At 41.6% G+C, this 14,887-nt stretch overlaps 1 protein-coding gene across 2 annotated transcripts in view; it reads right to left on the reverse strand.

Moving 5' to 3' along the window:
* Window positions 1-2,699: 2,699 nt before the first annotated feature.
* The window catches only part of LOC112257850 (clathrin heavy chain 1), a 64,850-nt gene continuing 52,662 nt past the window's right edge, over window positions 2,700-14,887 (reverse strand). For both annotated transcript variants that reach the window (XM_042326828.1, XM_042326827.1), the window contains 2 exons: window positions 5,873-5,948; window positions 2,700-4,058 (listed from right to left, as the gene is read on the reverse strand). In XM_042326828.1, the coding sequence (XP_042182762.1) occupies window positions 3,922-4,058; window positions 5,873-5,948 (213 nt within the window). In that variant the 3' untranslated portion in view covers window positions 2,700-3,921. The remainder of the gene's footprint in view (window positions 4,059-5,872; window positions 5,949-14,887) is intronic.

The raw sequence follows: 14,887 nt of genomic DNA on the forward strand, positions 1-14,887 counted from the left end.
CCAGCTAATTGGCTACAAGCTATTTAGTCATTGTTAGCGGCTTTTACCTTCTGCACAGATACCAGCCCTGTTTTTAGCCTGGATAATACTCGCCTGTCTACCAATATCGGACTGTCTCTCCACAACAACGCCGGATTCCTGCCGTAATCCCTGGACCACTACTTCTGATCTTTACAGCTAGCTTGCAGCACCTATGTCATTTCATAGTTTGTCTTTTCAAGAAGCTGATTAAACACCATGATCATTACACAGGTGCACCTGGTGCTGGGGACAATAAGGCCACTCTAAAATGTGCAGTTTTGTCACAAAACACAGATGTCTCAAGTTCAAAAAGCATGCTACCTAATATGTTTACATACCCTGCATTATTCATCTCATATGTATACGTATATACTGTACTCTATCATCTACTGCATCCTTATGTAATACATGTATCACTAGCCACTTTAACTATGCCACTTTGTTTACATACTCATCTCATATGTATATACTGTACTCGATACCATCTACTGTATCTTGCCTAAGCTGCTCTGTACCATCACTCATTCATATATCTTTATGTACATATTCTTTATCCCCTTACACTGTGTATAAGAGTTTTTTTTTTTTTTGAATTGTTAGTTACATTACTGCATTGTCGGAACTAGAAGCACAAGCATTTCGCTACACTCGCATTAACATCTGCTAACCATGTGTATGTGACAAATAAAATTTGATTTGCAATTGGTATGCTGACTGCAGGAATGTCCACCAGAGCTGTTACCAGATAATTTAATTTCTCTACCATAAACTGCCTCCAATGTCATTTTAGAGAATTTGACAGTATGTCCAACCGGCATCACAAGCCCTGTAACCACACCAGTACAGGACCTCCACATGCGGCTTCGTCTGAGACCAGCCACCTGGACTTGCACAACCAAAGAATTTCTGCACAAACTATCAGAAAACTTCTAGGTCCTCACCAGGGTCTTGACCTGACAGCAGTTTGGGGTCGTAACCGACTTCAGTGGGCAATTGCTCATCATCGATGGCTGCTCACATTTGATGGCCACTGGCACGCTGGAGAAGTGTGCTCTTCAGATTAATCCCGGTTCGACTGTGTATCGCATCGTGTGGGCAAGCAGTTTGCTGATGGGAACCAAGTGCCCCATGGTGGGGTTATGGTATGGGCAGGCATAAGCTACGTACAATGAACACGATTCCATTTTTTCCATGGCAATTTGAATGCACATAGTGGCCCATTGCCGCACCATTCATCTTCCACCATCACCTCATGTTTCAGCATTATGCACGGCCCCATGTCTCAAGGATCTGTACACAATTCCTGGAAGCTGAAAATGTCCCAGTTCTTCCATGGCATGCATACTCATGGTATTGGTAACCAACAGATACTAACAATACATACCTGTATTTCCAGTCATGTGCAATCTGTAGATTAGGGCCTAATTGACTTATGAACTGTTGCATAGTTTGTGACTACAGTGATAAGGTGAAACGTGTCCTATTTACAATTCCATTTTCCAAACAGATTACTGTTACTTTCATCTCTTATCAAGTTGTAAATTATAGTGCATTGACAATGGTGTTATTTCTATCTGGGGTAAACAAAAACTAAAAAAAGTTATGCTTTTTCCTCTCTGAACGGATTGGTTCACTAGAACAGGTTCCCTTGTGCATTATTAGGAGAATTAAGGTCAGAATACGGGGTGTGTATAGACACACCGTCGCCACATTATCATTTATTTGATCTCCACCCCAAACTAAGTTCAAGGTCAGAATACATGTAGAGAGACGCATGTTCCATTTATGTGCGCGTGAGTCCGAATAGAGCCCCGCAGTGGTGTCATAAAACCTAGCGGTCAAATTGGAACCATTTCCCTATCATTTTTCCCATAGGGGATTTTAGAAACACTTCAAATAAGGGCTGTGTTTTGTGTAGGTTTACAAGGTTATCAATATATTTGGCTCCATTTGAAAATGCTAATTAGCATCAAAACTAGCACTTTCTGCAAGCTCCTGCACATCTCTAGCTGACAGGTATTGTCAATTTAAAACTTGCACAAGACAGAAGATGTACAATTCTGAACTAAGACATTGATTCATTATAGTTAATGCCTCGATTCGGCGGTCTCGTCCAGATCAGTTTCATTTTGGGGGATATTGATAAGTTACCTTGTCCTAGAGATTTACACTTGTCACCCCAGGCTAAGTCTACATGAAACTTAGCCCATAAGTGTTTCTAAAATCCCCTGTGGAAAAACAATTGGAACCATGTTCCTGATTGACCGCTAGGTTATGACTCATACTGCGGTACTCTTATCCCCTAATAGAATAGGTTACTTTTGAACATCTGTCAATAGACTGGCATTCTAGCAGTAACTGATACTGACCCAATAGGCATACAGTTAACTTTGGCTGAGCTTGAACTACCCCAAACCAATCTGAACACTGGCTTGTAGTTAAAACGTACTGTATTGTACATATGGAGTGATATGAATTTTCCTTACAGGATGCCTTGATGAGAAGGTTCATAAGATGTAAGAGACCATCAAATGTTGACCGTGCACAGCGGATGGCCGCATATATTCTAAATATTGAGTCGTCACCAATCATTGACACCCAGCACATGATCTACTGCGAACGGTCGATGTGTGTTAGTCTGACAAAAAAGTTCAGAAGGGAACGAGACTTGACCCGACTTTTCTTGACAAACAAGCCTTTATTTTATGTGGAAAAGAAAACTGCCATTTCATTCATCATGATCCAGAGATTCTGCACAATGTATTTAATTGCACTGTTAAATCTAAAGTCATTTGTTTTTAGAGAGTATAGGGTAGATTAATGTCTTTGTATACACGCAAGCCTTCGATAAAAACACCAAATTACCACAGTCCTGTGATTAATTAGATCAGAGGGCAAACTGATAAGTCGTGTCCCAAATGGCACCCTATTCCCTACATAGTGCAAAACCCCTATGGGCCCTGGTCAAAAGTAGTTCAGTATATAGGGAGTAGGGTGCCATTTTGGACATAGGCAAAGAAAGAAAACAAACCTGGCAGGACAGAGGCTATTATGTTTTATATTCTCTCTTCTGTACACTCCAGAACAGTGACCTGGAGCAGGGTGCAAGGTGTGGTTAGTTAGTAAAACACATAGGTCTAACTGAACTGAAGAACAGGGCTTCTTTAATGCTAGTAATAAATCCCTCCTAAATGGAATGGTCCCACACAAGAGCACTCTTTACAGCACGAGGAAAGGTTTGTGACACGCAGCAGAGTTCATCTCTACACCGCACGGTCTGACTGGAGAACGTGCAGATGCTTGGAATGGGAAGGATGGAAATCATGTCTGTATGCATTTTAAAATCAATTTTCTTCTCTCGAGAGCTACACAACCCCTTCAACCCTGTGTAGGTCATTACTGGTATTGTACGTAGTGTTTCTAGTTGGTTTGTGGTTCATGGAAGCGGCAGTCGTGTTCAAATATAGAACATTGTAACTTTAGTTTCTGAATATACAATAATTAAATGCATTTTACAGACTGACAGAACAAGATGCTCACACATCTACATGAGTTTCTTCTCACTACAGAGTGCAAATCAGATGCTTCACAACAACCTTTATTAAGGACTCGCTCTTCCCACAAGCCCCCTCATTGTACATAAAAATGGACAAATTACATTAGTAAATATAATGGAATGTGGGGGAAAAAAATCCTTGTCATCCAATCCTTTTCTTTGACAATGGAAATTAAATTGAGTCCTTCATGACAAAAAGGAAAACGATAATTAAAACAGAGTAATAACTGCTTGTTGGAATCCCCTGTATGTTGTGAGTAGAAGATAGTAATGGCTGGTGAAGGACTGAGCTGAGTGGGGGGATGAAGGATGGGCTCCAGGGTTGCTCCGGACCAGAAGGGCCTTCACATGCTGTAGCCGAAGCCTGGCTGTGCCTGAGGGGCCTGGGGATAGCCCGCAGGGGCCTGGTAACCATAGCCGTAGGCCTGCTGGGGGGGTACGGGCACACTGGGGCCAGCAGTCAGCATCAGCTGGGGTGTGCCTGGAGGAGAGTTACACATGTATTAGATTAGAATCTATTCAGATTTGATTTGTTTACTCATTCACAAAATAGTTTTAGCATGGCGTACAAGACACAGTGCAACTCTGTCAACATTCCAGAGTGCCAAGGAAGGAGTGGGGCAATTCTCCTTTAATCTTTTTTCAGTTTTTTTAGAGACTGGAGAGATCGAGTCAAAGGGCAGTGGGCCAGATTCAAACCAATTTTGACTCTGGCATATGTCTAAGTCAGACATACTAACCACTGGACCACAAGGAAGCTTAAATGTGTTGTTCACTTGACTATCGCCTTTCTGCTGCAGAGGGACAAGGAAGTGAGTTTTGATCAGTTATGGACAGAAAAATAATGCTGAAAACATGTTGGCTCAGCATTTTAAACGATCAGGACCTGTTAGGAGGAGAAATACCAGCGTTTTGACACGAATCTCAAAATTGTGATTCCGAGACAGCCCTATACACATATGCATGTCACCAATAAACACCCCCCAAAAAATGTACATGACATTTTATACATTTCTCATTACCATTTACTTTTTGTCTTTGAGTCAAAACTTTACTACTTGCTGTACAAAAGGCTAGGTAATGAGGAGTCAGTGTGAACAGCTGTACATGGTCTCCGTTCAAGTGTGTTGATCAGTTAATGTTACTTTAAAATACGACTGTACAGATTGACTCTTTTCTGGTTATAGACTGCACTTACACGGCCCCATAGAGATGTAGAGGACACACTTACCACTACACGGAAAAGCCCTCTATGGGGCTTTGCTTTCACAGAACCGATCAATGGCAAAGATTACAGGTGCACCCTCTATACATTTCTATGGGCTGCTGCTGCCAAACAACCTTTCTCCACTCGAGAACTAAATAAGTTGAGATTGAATCATGGAAACACGCCCAGTAGAGAGAAGATTCTGTAAAGGTTACGTGTTACTTTAATTGATTACGTAATCACCTGACTTAGAATTCCTTACAATCAAATGCCGACCGCATTATCTACCAAGAGAATTCTCTTCAATTAGTCACAGCCATGTATATCCCCTTCCAAGCAGATAACTCGACGGCCCTGAAAGAACTTCACTGGACACCATATCCTGAGGCTGCATTTATTGTAGCTGGGTTTAGTCAATTCTATCAGCATATCGAATGCACGACACTGGCTGGTCGTATTCTGGACCATTGCTCCTCTAACTTCCGTGATGCAAATCTGACCATAACTCCATTGTGTTGCTCCCAGCATATAGACAGAAACTAAAACAGGAAACAACCGTGCTCAGGTCAAGCCAATGCTGGTCCGACCAATCGGATTCCATGCTTCGATCACATGGACTGGGATATGTTCCGGGTAGCCTCAGACAATAACATTGACGCTGACTGAGCGAGTTTATTAGCAAGTGCATTGGTGATGTTGTATCCACTGACTATTAAAACCTTCCATAACCAGAGGATTGATGGCAGAATGAGGTCGGTATCCCTAGCCGCGTCCTCAGTGCATGTGCAGACCAGCTTTAAATAACGGCACTTTAATAATGCCTACATAACTCATCTCATATGTATATACTGCATCTTGCCTATGCCACACGGCCATCGCTCATCCATATTTATATGTACATATTCTTAGTCATCCTTTTACGGTAGTCGTTGTGAATTTGTTAGATATTACTGCACTGTCGGAACTAGAAGCACAAGCATTTCGCTACCCTCGCATTACCATGTGTATGTGACCAATCAAATTTGAGTTGATACTTTTGTAACACGGTACCCCCAACACTGGTAGTAAATGATGCGCGAGGTACTTACCATAGACTATGGGTTGGGTCTCTGTCGCCTGCTCCTCCTCTTTCCGTAGGGACTCGGAGGTCTCCAGCTTGTCCACCTGGAATAAAGGTCAAAAAGAACACAATGAAACACAGCTACAAGCAGGCAGGCCTTAGAAGACTAGATGTGCTGGAGGCAGGGCTTTCTCCTATAGAGCTCCATTTTTATGGAACGGTCTGCCTACCCATGTCAGAGATGCAAACTCGGTCTCAACCTTTAAGTCTTTACTGAAGACTCATCTCTTCAGTGGGTCATATGATTGAGTGTAGTCTGGCCCAGGAGTGGGAAGGTGAACGGAAAGGCTCTGGAGCAACGAACCGCCCTTGCTGTCTCTGCCTGGCCGGTTCCCCTCTTTCCACTGGGATTCTCTGCCTCTAACCCTATTACAGGGGCTGAGTCACTGGCTTACTGGGGCTCTCTCATGCCGTCCCTGGAAGGGGTGCGTCACCTGAGTGGGTTGATTCACTGATGTGGTCATCCTGTCTGGGTTGGCGCCCCCCCTTGGGTTGTGCCATGGCGGAGATCTTTGTGGGCTATACTCGGCCCTGTCTCAGGATGGTAAGTTGGTGGTTGAAGATATCCCTCTCGTGGTGTGGGGGCTGTGCTTTGGCAAAGTGGGTGGGGTTATATCCTTCCTGTTTGGCCCGGTCCGGGGGTGTCCTCGGATGGGTCCACAGTGTCTCCTGACCCCTCCTGTCTCAGCCTCCAGTATTTATGCTGCAGTAGTTTGTGTGTCGGGGGGCTAGGGTCAGTTTGTTATATCTGGAGTACTTCTCCTGTCCTATTCGGTGTCCTGTGTGAATCTAAGTGTGCGTTCTCTAATTCTCTCCTTCTCTCTCTCGGAGGACCTGAGCCCTAGGACCATGCCCCAGGATTACCTGACATGACTCCTTGCTGTCCACCTGGCCGTGCTGCTGCTCCAGTTTCAACTGTTCTGCCTTATTATTCTAACATGCTGATCATTTATGAAGATTTGAACATCTTGGCCATGTTCTGTTATAATCTCCACCCGGCACAGCCAGAAGAGGACTGGCCACCCCACATAGCCTGGTTCCTCTCTAGGTTTCTTCCTAGGTTTTGGCCTTTCTAGGGAGTTTTTCCTAGCCACCGTGCTTCTACACCTGCATTGCTTGCTGTTTGGGGTTTTAGGCTGGGTTTCTGTACAGCACTTTGAGATATCAGCTGATGTACGAAGGGCTATATAAATAAATTTGATTTGCTGGAAAGTCTTCTTTCATTTAGTAGTTCAATTAAATGTTAAGTGATTGATGGACAGGACAGTTCCCGGTGTGTAAAGTGTGTACATTTAAAGTGATTTTTATTTAACACATACAAGGCTGCTGTGAGCTGCCTCTTCGACATACATTTAAAACTAGTGAAGAAAAATGAGCATTAAGATATGCGTGACTGGAGAAAGACTCCATTGACTTTGGTCCCTCCATTCAGCCACCAATCTGTACTTGAAGTTTTCAGATATACATTGCTATGTATGTAGAAAACCAAACCCATATCAAGTATGAATCAGGCCTACAAAAGCAGGAATGCCAACTACCCAATGGTATTTTCACTGATTTATCTAAGAACCATTCAACCTTCCTCATAAATCTAACATACTTAGTTTATAGCTTGTCAATATCAGCCCACTAACTCCAATCCTGGGAGTGACGTTTTAAGCATAGCAGTAAAAATAACAGCTTTCCAAACGTTGTTAGGAAGAAAACTTGTGTTGGCAAGATGCATTTTGTGCAAATTAAAATACACCCCCTTTTTCTTCACTGTGTTTAAAGTGGGTTTAATTCCCTCCATACTTCCTGTTAGGAAAGTAAGTAACTACCATCAGTAAATCTCTTCCCACAAAATCCCAACAAGCCAATGCTTCATTGAAAGGAGAAGAGCAACATGCTACAGTAGTTGTTAGAGCTGGTTAACAGTGTGCATGAAAGCGGCATAAGTACTACAGCGCAGAGGGAGTGAAAGCTTGGGATGATTTGTAGTCCAGCCACTCAAGGACCCTTATTCCCGTCAGCCAACAGCAATGTCTCCTAGCTACTCAATGGCATGGCCTCTTATCACATGCATATTTTAAAACCAGAGAACATTTCCAAAAGTGCAGGTACCTTTACCCATTTCTCACACAAACATACATTGCCTTCAGAAAGTGTTCACACCCCTTGACCTTTTCCACATTGTGCCACTGATCTACACACAATACAAATAAAATCAATAAGTATATAACCCCTTTGTTATTGCAAGTCTAAACACATTCAGTAGTACAAATGTGCATAACAATTCACAAAAGTTGCATGGACTCACAATAGTGGATAAGATTTTTTAATATTTTTTTAATGATTACCCCACACACAAGTATCTGTTCAGGTCCCTCAGTCGAGTAGTGAATTTCAACCACAAAGACTAGGGAAGTTTTCCAATGCCTCGCAAAGAAGGGCACCTATTGGTAGATGGGTCAAAATAAATCAGACATTGAATATCCCTTTGAGCATGGTGAAGTTATTAATTACACTTTGGATGGTGTATCAGTACACCCACTCACTACAAAGATACAGGTGCCCTTCCTAACTCAATTGCTGGAGAGGTAGGAAACCGCTCAGGGATTTCACCATGAGGCCAATGGTGACTTTAAAACAGTTCCAGTTTAATGTCTGTGATAGGAGAAAACAGGATGGATCAACTACAGTTACTCAACACTACTAACCTAAATGATGGAGTGAAAAGGAATACAAATATTCCAAAACATGCATCCTGTATGCTAATAAATGTACTTTTTGTCCTGAATACAAAGCATTATGTTTGGGGCAAATCCAACAGCACACATCACTGAGTACCACTCTTCATATTTTAAAGCATGGAGGTGGCTGCATCATGTTATGGGTATTCTAGTCATTGGCAAGGATAAAAAGGATAAAAGGAAAACAGAACTAAGCACAGGCAAAATCCTAGAGGAAAAGCTGGTTCAGTCTACTTTCCAACAGACAATGGGAGATGAAGTCACCTTTCAAAGGTTAATAACCTAAAACACAAGACCAAATATACACTGGAGTTGCTTACCAAGACGACATTGAATGTTCCCAAGTGGCTTGGTTACAGTTTTGACATAAAATGGCTGTATGACAATGATCATCAACCAGAGCTTTAAGAAAGATTTACCAAAGAAGACTCACAGCTGTAATTTTTGCCAAGGGTGATTCTAACATGTATTGACTCAGGGGGTTGAATACTAATCTAAATCAAGATTAGTTTTATTTTTCATTAATCTTTCAAAATAAATTGTGTAGATAGTTAAGACTTAAATCCATTTTAATCCCAATTTGTGGAAAAGGTCAAGGGGTGTGAATACTTTCTGAAGAAACTAAACATACAGTACATACTCTCCTAGATACAGTGTAAATGTCCGTGAAGGAATGCACTTTCCAGTTACTGCCCGTGAAAAATGTACTTCGACTGATTTTTTTGTTGTTGCTCAGCTTCTAATTCACTGTCAATACAAACATGACAGTTTTAATTGTAAACCCGGTGGTTCGAGCCCTGGTTGACTGAAAGCCGTGGTATCAGACCATAAACCATGGGTATGACAAAGTAGTACTATTTACTGGTTTAATTACATTGATAACCAGGTTATAATCACAATAAGGCACCACAAGGGTTTGTGGTATAAGACCAATATACCACAGCTAAGGGCTGTATCCAGGCAGTCCGTGATGCGTCGTGCATAAGAGCCCTTAGCCATGGTATATTGGCCATTTACCTCAGGCCTTATTACTTAAATGTCATCACTACAAAATGTGTAATTTCTGAAACATTTTGAAAAAACTGCATTCTCTTCAAACAATATTTAATTGATTGGCTCACAGTTTTAGTACTATGGTTAAATGCAGTCTTACAACTCGTTTGCAGTCCTTTTTGAAAAAAGGTCTTAACTATGTGCCGGCAGTATGGAGACTCAAGACAGAGTTCATTAAAAGGCGTTCCAACTTACTCTACAAAATTAACTTTTCTCTCAGACACTATTGCGGCATCAAGGGTGCTTTAGTGGGTTGAAAGGTCAGGACTGGAAACCAATGGCAGACTGGCGTCGTTGGTAGTCTTCCTCAGACTAAGGGTTGTCATTGTTGAGTAACTATAGATCTACTACAGTGCTTGGCTGCCCAGTCGGTGAGAGTCCGTTTGAGAGGACACTACTCGGTGTGTGGGTGTTTGGATAAATGATAGTGTAACAGATGACAGACTTAAAATAAAACTCATGCAGATTCCTGAGGTTGCAGTCCTTCAAGATAAATGAACAAAAATGAAATAAAGAGATGGAATATAGGAATAGACTTTCACCTTTTCCTTAATTGCATTAACCTGGAAGGGAATTCAAGAAGCGCAGCTTAGAAAATAAAAATCTGTTTCCCGTAGTGCAGAGAGAGCAGGCTGAGACAGCATACAGAGACAGGCAACCAAATATACACACTGTAGAAAATACAGTAACACTCCTGTCAAAGGAAGTCGAACCATTTCTGAATATTTCTAGTTTAATTGTTAAACTATCCTTTTCCATCCTAATAAATATTGTTTAAGATAACTACAATACTTATCTTTTTCACATTTACATGAATCAAAACAGTTTCTACTGTGCTGGCCAAATATGAAAATTGGCAAAATGTTTTCAATTTAGTAGGCTAGTGTACAGCAGTACTAAAATATTGAGAGCAGAGCAGTCCAGACTGCATTAGCCCTGTTCTATTGATAGACAGACATGCTAGAACTAGCATCCTCCATTGGCTGGCCTAGAGAGCTGCTGGACTACTGTTCCATTCAGAGCCATATAATACATGTACAGTGCCTTCAGAAAGAATTCAGACCTTGAACTTTTCCACATTTTGTTACATTACAGCTTAATCTAAAATGTATTATTTTTTCCCCCTGATCAATCTACACACAATACCCCAAAATGACAAAGCAAAAACAGGTGTATACATTTTTGCTTATTTACAGACTCCTGGCTGTGTGCTTAGGGTCATTGTCCTGTTGGAAGGTGAACCTTCACCTCAGTCTGAGGTCCTGAGCGCTCTGGAGCAGGTTTTCGTCAAGGATCTCTGATTTGCTCTATTCATCTGTCCCTCAATCCTGACAAGACTCCCAGTCCCTGCCGCTGAAAAACATCTCCACAGCATGATGCTGCCACCATGCTTCAATGTGGGGATGGTGCCAGGTTTCCTACAGATGTGACGCTTGGTATTCAGGCCAGTTCAATCTTGGTTTCATCAGGCCATGGTTGAAACCATGGTTGTCCTTATAGAAGGTTCTCCCATCTCCACAGAGGAACTCTAGAGCTCTGTCAGAGTGACCATCGGGCTCTTGGTCACCTCCCTGACCAAGGCCCTTCTCCCCCCCATTGCTCAGTTTGGCCGGGAGGCAAGCTCTAGGAAGAGTCTTGGTGGTTCCAAACTTCTTCCATTTAAGAATGATGGAGGCCACTGTGTTGTTGGGGACCTTCAATGCTGCAGACATTTTTTGATACTCTTCCCCAGATCTGTGCCTCAACACAATCCTGTCTCGGAGCTCTATCGACAATTACTTCGACCTCATGGCTTTGTTTTTGCTCTGACATACTGTGGGACCTCACAGACAGGTGTGTGCCTTTCCAAATCATGTCCAATCAATTGAATTTACCACAGATTGACTCCAATAACATTGTAGAAACATCAAGGATAATCAATGGAAACAGGATGCACCCGAGCTCAATTTCAAGTCTCATACCAAAGGGTCTGAGTACTTATGTAAATAATATATCTGCAAAAATGACTAAACCTGTTTTCACTTTGTCATTATGGGCTATTTGTGTGAAGATTGCTGAGAATTGTTTTATTTAATCCATTTTAGAATAACACAGAACCCAAACCGGCTGTGCACCATCGTGCATAAATTTATTTTGTTCCCCTACACCAAACGCGATCATGACACGCAGGTTAAAATATCAAAACAAACTTTGAACCAATGACATTCATTTGGGGACAGGTCGAAAAGCATTAAATATTTATGGCAATTTAGCTAGTTAGCTTACACTTGCTAGATAATTTGTCCTGGGATATAAACATTGAGTTATATTATCTGAAATGCTCAAGGTCCTCTACTCCGACAATTAATCCACACATAAAACGGTCAACCGAATCGTTTCTAGTCATCTCTCCTCCTTCCAGGTTTTTCATCTTTGAACTTATATGGTGATTGGAATCTAAACTTTCATAGTATTACAACGAAAAAACGGCAACACAGTTCGTCTTTCAATCACCCACGTGGGTATAACCAATGAGGAGATGGCACGTGGGTACCTGCTTCTATAAACCAATGAGGAGATGGGAGAGGCAGGACTTGCAGCGCGATCTGCGTCAGAAATAGGATTGACTTTAAATTAGCCCTTGGCAATGCAGACGTGCACGAGCAGTGTGGGTGCAATAATTGAATAACAGATACCTACATTTATTTTGCAAAGCTCGCTGTATGGTCAGGGTATAAGGCTAACGTAACAAAATTAGGAAAAGTCAAGGGGTCTGAATACTTTCCGAAGGCACTGTAATATGTAGCTTAGGACTGACCCCATTTAGTCGACTGGTCAATTGTTTGGTCAATAGGCTGTTGGTCGACCGAGATATCTTTAGTCGAGCAGTCAAATTATTTTTTACATTTGTTAATACGCACAACACACCGGTCTGATTCGCGCCTGTCTCAGTAGTCTAATCCATTGGAGTCCACGGGGATGGCACAGTCCATCACTCTAAGACATGTCATACTGAAATTGTATATGGTTATATAATATATAACAAATGCGCTTTCTCCAGCATTGGATACGGTCACTGTCTGCAGCTCTGAAACAATCTTTCCCCGTGTTGCTACTGTATGTGCACAATAGCGAAGTTAACCAGCATATTGGGATTGAGAACAATGCGGTGGAGGCAGCAGCAATGACGAGGAAACAACCCTTGCATTAGGCTAATTGTCTAAGAAAATTAAAGAGGAAATCTACTTAATCAATCAGGTTTATAATCCATAGCCTAACTTAAATGTGCCCGGCTTTATAAATCCATATATACAATACTATTTAAACATTTAGACACGCCTACTCATTCAAGGGTTTTTCTTATTTAAAAAAATATATTTTCTGCATTGTAGAATAGGGAAGACAAACTATGAAGTAACACATATGGAATCATGTAGTAACCAAAGTGTTAAATCAAAATAGATTCTTCAAAGTAGCCACCCCATTACCTTTGACAGCTTTGCACATTCTTGGCATTCTCTCAACCAGCTTCATGAGGTAGTCACCTGGAATTCATTTCAATTAACAGCTGTGGAATTTATTTCCTTCTAAAGTCCATATTATGGCAAGAACAGCTCAAATAAGAGAAATGACAGTCCATCATTACTTTAAGACATGGTCAGTCAATGCAGACAATTAAGAACTTTTAAAGTTTCTTCAAGTGCAGTCGCAAAAACCATCAAGGGCTATGATGAAACAGGCTCTCATGAGGACCGCCACATGAAAGGAAGACCCAGTTACCGCAGCTGCAGAGGATGAGTTCATTAGAGTTACCAGCCTCAAATTGCAACCCGAATAAATGCTTCAGAATTCAAGTAACAGACAACATCATCTGCTCAAAGGAGACTGAGTCAATCAGACCTTCATGGTCGAATTGCTGTAAAGAAAACACTACTAAAAGGACACCAATAAGAAGAAGACTTGCTTGGGCCAAGAAACACAAGCAATGGCCATTAGACCTGTGGAAATCTGTCCTTTGGTCTGATGTGTCCAAATTTGAGATTTGTGGTTCCAACCGCTGTGTCTTTGAGATGCAGAGTAGGTGAACGGATGATCTCCACATGTGTGGGTTCCCCCCATGAAGCAGAAAGGAGGTGTGATGGTGCTTTGCTGGTGGCACTGTCAGTGATTTATTTAGAATTCAAGGCAAACTTCCCCAGCATTGCTACCACAGCATTCCGCAGCAATATGCAATCCCATCTGGTTCCCTCTTAGTGGGACTATCATTTGTTTTTCAACAGGACAATGACCCAACACACCTCTAGGCTGTGTAAGGGCTATTTGACCAAGAAGGAGAGTGATCGAGCGCTGCATCAGATGACCTGGCCTCCACAATCACCCGACCTCAACCCAATTGCAATAGTTTGGGATGAGTTGGACCGCAGAGTGAAGGAAAAGCAGCCAACAAGTGCTCAGCATGTGGGATCTCCTTCAAGACTGTAAGAAAAGCATTCTAGGTGAAGCTGGTTGAGAGAATGCAAAGCTGTCATCAAGGCAAAGGGTGGCTACTTTGAAGAAAATCAAAATATAACACTTTTTTGGTTACTACATAATTCCATGTGTTATTTCATAGTTGAGGTCAATGTAGAAAATAGTAAAAATAAAGAAAAAACCTTGAATGAGTGGGTATATGTCTGAACATTTGACTGGTACTGTAGATGGAGAGATAGATATGGCTGTAGTTGAGGTGTGCAGACAGACATGCTCAAGTCACAGCAGTCCCACATGCAGCATCCAATGACAAGCTCCACTTACTTGGCACTTAATATCAATTACAAGAAAACAAACTGGACTCTAGAGAGGAACTAGAGATCGTTTCAAAGCAGAGGGGACACCACCTTGAAACAATGCATCAACAAGACACTTGCACTGTACTAAAATTACATTTTAATTTCAGATGATGCAGTTTAATTTGTCAGCGCATTAAAATAAATCAATTACTGTCTTTGATATGGAAAGGGTAAACAAAAAAGCTAAAATGGTTAACAAAAGAGGGGAATTCAAACTAATGGCATGAGTATAAGGCATCGGAGCAGAGGTTTGTTTAGCTTGATCAAACTCAGACAAACAGAAGAGACACTAAAAAGACAAGTTGATAGAAAAACAAAATAAATAACTGTCTTCCTCTAGAGTCTACTGGCATGCCACACATATAATTTATTCTAAATAGAATATTCTAC

The sequence above is a fragment of the Oncorhynchus tshawytscha genome, linkage group LG09, assembly GCF_018296145.1.
Source record: "Oncorhynchus tshawytscha isolate Ot180627B linkage group LG09, Otsh_v2.0, whole genome shotgun sequence".
NCBI lineage: Eukaryota > Metazoa > Chordata > Actinopteri > Salmoniformes > Salmonidae > Oncorhynchus > Oncorhynchus tshawytscha.